Here is a 7,680-nt window from a genome sequence, read left to right on the forward strand (position 1 = left end):
CTTGATCACACCCGTTAGCGAACTCACCGAGCTAGTCTTTGAGCCCGAGCGATCGGGACAAGCGACGAAACTCAGCCCCTCCGGTTGTGAGGAACCAGATGGGGTAACGCACACAAACTCACATCAACCCCCACGAAGGCCCAACAGGGCTTGGGGGCACAAGCCAAAAACCCTAGGACCGCGACCCCGAACTCGCGTCGATAGGATCTACGACATCCTGCTATGGCTTGGGATCGCGACTCCAAACTCACGTCGATAGAATCTACGACATTCGGCTATGGTTTGGGACCACGACTCCAAACTCATATCAACGGGATCTACGACATCCGGCTGTGGCTTAGGACTGCGACTCTAAACTCACGTAACGGCTTCACTTCCGACTGCGCTCTAAAAATCCAGGGACCACGACTCTGAACTCACGCGAAAACTAACTGAACTAACAACCTCGGCCGCCCAGGCTACGTCGAGGCTAGGGATCCATGACTTTGACCCGCCCAGTCCCACGGCGCGCACCGATGCCAGGACCCACAGACTCGGTCTCATCCTACCCCTAAGACTAACCATTTCAAAACCATAGTGTGCACCGACACCAGGGTTTGTCCGAACTAACTCCCTCACCCGATCCCACGGCGTGCATCGATGCCAGGATCAGTGAGCTCTATCACGACCGAACTAACTCCCTCACCCGATCCCACGACATGCATCGACGCCAGGATCAGTGAGCTTTCTCATGTCCGAACTAACTTCCTCGCCTGATCCCACGGCGCGCATCGATGCCAGGATTAGTGAGCTCTCTCGTGTCCGAACTAACTTCCTCGCCCAATCCAACGGCGCGCATCGATGCCGAGATCAGTAAAGTTATGTTTCAATCCAATCTTCGCGTCTAAAAATGCCTCGACTGCACAACGACGCCTTGGTTAAACAAAATTCTGTCTCAAACTAAAAACACGCACACACGCCCGCTAAAACAACACCCCTCAGACGGTTCTACCCGAACCACCCGGGGGCTCGGGGGCAACACCCGCGGGTGCGCTCACGCACACCTGTCGGCAAGACAAAAAATCCCCTAGACGATTCTTCCCGAATCACCCGGGGGCTCGGAGGCTCCTGTCGGGTTCATAAACCCAAGGTCCCTCGGGGACCGGCTTCTGCGCCAAGGCTCAGCCCAAGAGTCTAAAAACAACAGGGCAAAGGAACGGTCCAGCAACCGACCGAAAGGCCAGGCCTAAGAAGAGCAACGCCCACTCGTCAGCTACTTCGGCCCACATCTCCGACCGGAGCGCTCAATTCGGACTTTAGCCGCCTCCGGACGGCCTCTTCGATCGGAAGGCCTACCCCGAGCCCTACTTCCGACTCCGACCCCGTGTCTCTCCGACTAGGGCTCATAGGAACTCTGCTCACCGCTCTTCTCCGACCGGCGCACTCAGAGCCGACTGGAGCCATTCGACTGGGGACGCCCGCTCGGTAGGAACCAGAAGACGTGCGGAGAAAGGCAAGGCAATGCTTAAAAGTCAAAACCACTGTACCAGGGACCATACCCTACACAGAACAGTACTCTGCAGCCACCTGACATAAATAGTATTGTAGACGCCGACATCTCCCTCTACAGTATTATAGGGGTCGCTAAAACTCCCATACGGTAAGACCCTCCGCGTGTCTTTGGACATCGATAGTGGTATGGGCACCAGGATTTACCGTACCGGGTGAACATAGCGCGACTCCTCACATGCCTCTAGGCATCAAACAGTTTTTTTGCAGGTACCGACGTCAACCCTTCCTGAAGAAGATAGCGCAACCTCTCACGTGCACCTGACATTCTACAGTGACATCAATGGTGTTATGGGCGTCTACCATTATCCAATTCTCATCGGCGTGGGCAACAAGGCTTAAAAACATCCGTACCCTCTTCCTCTCACCTGTATAGACATCCCCTTCATCTATAAAAGGGGATGCACTCCCTCCAACAGAGAGACCGAATCATCCAAGCTCAGTTCATTTAGATTCATTAGTCCAATAACTCACAATCACAGAACCGTAAGGTTCAGACCTCAAGCACACGCTTCAACACTTAGCTCATAGCGGAGTCCCCATCGCTCTCGGCCCTTCCGACCGGAGCCAACCGGGTCTCTTGTACACCCCATCTTTCTCCTTCTCGTTTGTAACCCCACAGTAAACTTCGTGCACCTGAGATCAGGAATAAAAGTTACCGACCTACCCTGACTGGATGTAGGGCACGCTGCCTGAACCAGTATAAATCCTGTGTCATTGAGTGCTAGGCCACCTCCGATCACAACATACAGTAAAACTACAAATATTCACTAGTTGGTCACTTTTTAAACCGATAGTGACTTATAAGTCGACTGATACTGTTTTATTGTAAAAAAAACTATATCGTGACCGATACGATTGAACCAATACGGTGTTATCACTTATCAGAGAAGACGACCTAGCCGTGAGCAGTGAGCACGTTCAGCACTAGCCGGCCTCCAGTCCGAAAGGGACAATCAGTCAATTAGAGGCGGGTGGGTGGGGCGGAAGTGCCCGGGGTCCGGTCCGGACACCTGATCTACACCACTGTGCACCGTATCTAGTAGGCTGGGGGCTGGCGCCACGGCCTAGACAGCGGCCGCGCTGTTCCCCGATGACCGTCCCGATCCGACGGCCATAAACCCACTCGGGGCCCGTGGCTACAGTGCGGTGGCGGTAGCGCGGTACGTGCCGCGCTGCCCAATTCTCGCCGGCTGCATCATTAAAGCCTGGGGCGTGGGGCCCGCGTGGCATGGGGACAGGCGGGGTTCACCCACCCCTGCCCCGGCTGCCCCTGTCGGTCGCTGCACTCCACCGCCACCGCGAACCGCCGGTGGAAAACAAAAGCGCCGTTCCCCAGCCCAGGAAGGCAGCCCGGAACCACAACCGCCCCTCGTCCCGTCCCGTTCCGTCACCCCACTCGCCTCGCCTCCCTCCGCTGCCGGCCTTGCTCCGGTCCTCCCCCACCACACCACACGCGAGCAAAAGCACAAAAGCCAACCCACACCGCACCACACGGCAGCCGCAGGCGGTCGGCCCCTGCTACCCCTAGGAAAACGACGAGACGGATACGAGTGGGGGAGGAGTGAACCGAGTGATAGCTTCCGCCGCTACCGCAACTTACCAGCCAGCCGACCCCGACCCCGCAGCAGGCTGCAGCCCCTGCGACACAGGAGGGAGCGGGCCGCGTCGCTCTCACGGCGCCGGGTCCTCGTCGCCGCGGCAGGGCGCTAGGGCAGGCATGCTCTGATGGAATTCAGGGGCCAGGAGGAGGAGCCCGTCTCGGAGGAGATGGGCGCCAGCTCCGCGCCGCCGCCCGCCCACGCCCCCGCCACCGGCCCCGTCCCCGCCCTGGGGAGCCAGAACCACGCCGCCGAGGCGAGGTACCACGAGTGCCTGCGCAACCACGCGGCGGCGCTGGGCGGCCACGTCGTCGACGGCTGCGGGGAGTTCATGCTCGGCGGGGACGGCGACAGGCTCAAGTGCGCCGCCTGCGGCTGCCACCGCAGCTTCCACCGCAAGGACGACGCGCGGCGCCGCCACCAGCTCCTGCTCCCGGCGCCCGCGCCGGTGTTGTCGCCCACGACCCCGGCCCCGCGCGTCCCGCTGCTCCTGCCGCCACCCCACCCCCACTACGCCGCCGGCGCAGCCGCCCACCACCCCCACTACGCGCCGCCGCCGTTCCCGTACTACGGCACGCCCAGCGGCAGCGGCGGCGGCACCACGACCGAGTCGTCCAGCGAGGAGCGCGGCCCGCCGTCCGGGGCCGCTGCCGCCGCGCACGCGCAGGGCCACGTCCGGCAGAAGCGGTTCCGGACCAAGTTCACGCCGGAGCAGAAGGAGCAGATGCTGACGTTCGCGGAGCGCCTCGGCTGGCGGATGCAGAAGCAGGACGACGCGCTGGTGCAGCACTTCTGCGACCAGGTCGGCGTCCGCCGGCAGGTCTTCAAGGTCTGGATGCACAACAATAAGCACACCGGAAGCGGCGGCAGGAGGCAGCCGCCGCCGCAGGGGCAGCAACAGTCCCAACAGCAACCGCAGCCGCAGGCGCACCAGCAGCCGCAGCAGGAGCAGTAGCCATGGTGGGAGACAAGGCTCAGCAGACAGCACCACCACCACCATTTGCTTAATCCCCCGCCTCAATTTTTTTATGGGCTCCAAGAGGGGGTGTGGGATTAAACAAGGGAAGTCAGGAGGAGCTCCTATCCTTTCTTCCCTTCCGTTTTTGGTTTCACCTTATCCTTCATTTTTTGTAGTCACTTCTTTCACCATCCTCTTTTGCTTCACCATTCTTGCTTGCATATCTTTGCTTTCTTCTGTTCCTACTAGTTTGGGGGATCAATTGGAAGTAGGAGGAGGCACTGTTCATGCTTTGTAGCTACAATCCTACTGCCTTATTGCCATTTGACCCCCTCGGCCAGCAAGGTTAACCAATCTGAATTCTCTCTAATTTGCTCTGAACGTTTATATTATAGTTTCATCTTCACTTAATCACTAGAGAATATAGCTGGTGTTCTCCACTCCCTTCTAATGCAGCATTTACATTTAGTTCCATTTTGAAACCCAGCATAAACTAATGGACAAAATGGCATGGTAATCTTGAGTTCTCTTCAGGCAATTGCTAATTAGAGAGTAGCAGCCAATATCTGTAGCTAGGATATTCTGGGGGAGAAAGGCTGGATGGAATATGGTGGGAAACAATGCTTGCATGCAGATTTTATTATCTGTGATACCGCCATTAGAGAGACTCTTGAAGGTTGCATCAAATGCTCATACCTTTGTGTGTGAGTGTGTTTGCCATTCAATTGGAATTGTACTTGCCTGCTGTGGTGTCTTAAGCTTAAACTGTACTTGGCTCTAGATGCATCCCATTACTGCCATGCATGGAGCGAGTGTCATTTTGCAGACCTGATTGACTCCATTAATGGAGGGCTGGAGCTCCAAGTCTCTGGTCCGGGAGGGCTTGGGTATGGCCGGACGGTTACGTACTCACATGGCTGCTGTAGCCTACTTACTCGCCTCTACAGTACCTCCCAGAAGAGGATTTTACAAGGATTTCGTTTCATGAAATTGTGAGGCCCATGCTGCAAGAGATGAGGCTGTGAGAGGCAGATAAGGATGTAATGAATGCGCTCCATGAGAATTGCAAGGCATGGGAGAAAAAAAAGGTGGATAATGAGAAACTTGGCATCACAAGATTTTTGTTCTCTGATACCATCCATCCACTTTTTTTTTTTTTTTGGATGAGTCCGCGAATTTGGTTTCTTTATGTCCGGTTTTCTTCGAAGGTTAATTGCTAAATTTGGACAGTTTTGCCAAACCAGTTGGAAAGCACATAAAGAACACACGATGCCACTAAACCTCCTATATCCAGATGTTGGATTTTTTCTTCAACATTATGTCATACTACGGTGTTGAGTTACGTACAAGTTTTAGCATAGAAAAGTTCCTGCTGTGAAAAAGTAGAATAACTAGCTGTGACTCGTAAACTTCGGCTCTGGGCTTATAGGATCGTATACGATCGTGGATTATATACGATTGTGGATTATAATTTATAATAGTATTTTTTTCTCACACTAAATTAATCAAACCAACTAACTGTAAATAATCCATGATCGTTTACCCCGAAACGAACGGGATGCTTGTAAGTAATGTGACTCACCGGCAAGCATCAGTAGCTGCGGTGTTGAAAATCAAGTCAACAAGCTTCCTTGGCCCTTTAAGTTGAGGGAAGTCTTCGTTCTGAAAATAGGTGGCGATTAACAGCAACACAGCAGCAAGTTATCTCAATTTGTTTCATTTTTACTTCTGAAGCCCATAAATTCTACAAAAATCATATAAAATAAAACACTTGCAATAACAATGCGTTGAGTGAGCCGGATTTTTCAGGGGCTTGGGCCCTTGGATTGGGGACGAATTCTTTGAATATATAATTCTGAGATTCTAAAAAAACGTGGGTTCAAATGCTCCAGAATCTAACCAGCTTCGATGGGATTATAGGATCGAGAGTGATTATTACGTCAATCGCGACTAAGGGCCTGTTTGGTTGGTGACTAAAACTTACCATGTCTAACCTTCAATAAACTGTGGCTGCCACAGAAATTATGGCGAGCAAAATCGAAGCCACACTTATGGCAAGGTTTGACACGAAAATAAATCTATGACATGTGGGGCATGGTGCTAAGAAAGTTCGACGTACCATAGCTGTGATAGTGAACCAACCAGCTGGCGTAGAAAGAGTGGCATGGCTGATCTTTGGTATGGCAAGCTCTGGTCGGGATGAAAACGATATGGATATTTTCCGACCGTATTCGAAACCGAATCCGTTTAGAGGGGTTGAGATCTGTCCGTATCTGAGTCCGGATATCCAACATCCGATACCGTATCCGTATCGGTATCCGAATACTCAAATCGTATATTTATGATGTCGATATCCAATCGTATCCTATCCGACATTGTTGACACTATCCGTATTCGAATCCGAATCTGGATAGAAATATGAAAACAAATGTAATCAGCCTGTTCGTTTGGCTGTGGCTGGTCGTAAACGATCGTAAATTTTCAGCCGGAACAATATTTTTTTCTCACACAAACCAACCAGCAGTACTTCTTCACAAACCAGCAACGATATGAACCAGCCAACCGAACAGACTGAATATCGATGATATCCATCCGTATCCTATCCGTTTTCATCGCTCAATCAAACACGCCCTAATCTTCTTTTTCACATGCCAGCCCCTCGCTTGCAGAGTTGCAGGCATTGAGGCATGCGCCTACTGAAGTTGATTTGGACTGGTTTGGCCACGTCGCTAGCATGCCACAGCCCATTAGCCTGTTTGTTTGGATGTGGCTTTGTTTGGATGTGGCTTGTCGTAAATGATCGTAAATTTTCAGCCGGAATAATATTTTTCTCTCACACAAATCAGCCAGCAGTACTTCTTCACGAACCAGCAACGATACGAACCAGCCAACCGAACAAGCTACATATGCCAAAGCCAGCTTGCTAATTGTGTTCTTATCACCACAGTCTAGGCCATGACTTTGTAAGCATTTGTTTATGATGTGTTTGACTAACCACCGAAAATGTCAACAACGGCTGCTGAGGCAAGATATTGCTCTGGCTCCACCCTAGCACCGGCGGCCGGCGCCCTGGCCTTCGCAAATTTGGATAAGTTGCATCTGTTAGGGGGAAAAAACATGTGCAATGCCAAAAAAAGAAGTTAATATAGTTCCGTTCAAAATTTATCATAAATAAACAAGTAATATTTGCTGTGTTCTAACCAGTAGTACACTACATTGGTGCATCTACAAAAAAGTGTTATTTACTGTGCTTTACATCTATTCAGTTCAATTAAACATCTAGGGCTTGAATTGCCACAAATTGAAATTTCCATAAGAATAAGAATAGAAATTAGTGGAAAGATCATTATCTATTGGCTTCATCAGCAGAATCAGGTGAACTGCTGACATGATTTCTTCCAATCAAAAATCAGTTTAGGGCGCATTTAGTTTCGCAAAGTTTGCACTTGAAAACTTTATATAGTGCACGATTCTCTACTGTAGTATTTCGTTTGTATTTATGAATTATTGTCTAAACATTGACTAATTAGGCCCAAAAGATTCGTCTCGTAAAGTTAAAGCAAACTGTGTAAT

General features: G+C 51.6%; 1 protein-coding gene across 1 annotated transcript; it reads left to right on the plus strand.

Annotated features, from left to right (window-relative positions):
- Positions 1 to 2,897: 2,897 nt before the first annotated feature.
- Positions 2,898 to 5,290, plus strand: LOC136517676 (zinc-finger homeodomain protein 6-like). The gene has a single exon (XM_066511309.1). The coding sequence runs from the start codon at positions 3,277 to 3,279 to the stop codon at positions 4,102 to 4,104; it is 828 nt and encodes a 275-aa protein (XP_066367406.1). The 5' UTR covers positions 2,898 to 3,276; the 3' UTR covers positions 4,105 to 5,290.
- Positions 5,291 to 7,680: the final 2,390 nt, after the last annotated feature.

Source organism: Miscanthus floridulus, chromosome 17 (assembly GCF_019320115.1).
Source record: "Miscanthus floridulus cultivar M001 chromosome 17, ASM1932011v1, whole genome shotgun sequence".
NCBI classification, from domain to species: domain Eukaryota; kingdom Viridiplantae; phylum Streptophyta; class Magnoliopsida; order Poales; family Poaceae; genus Miscanthus; species Miscanthus floridulus.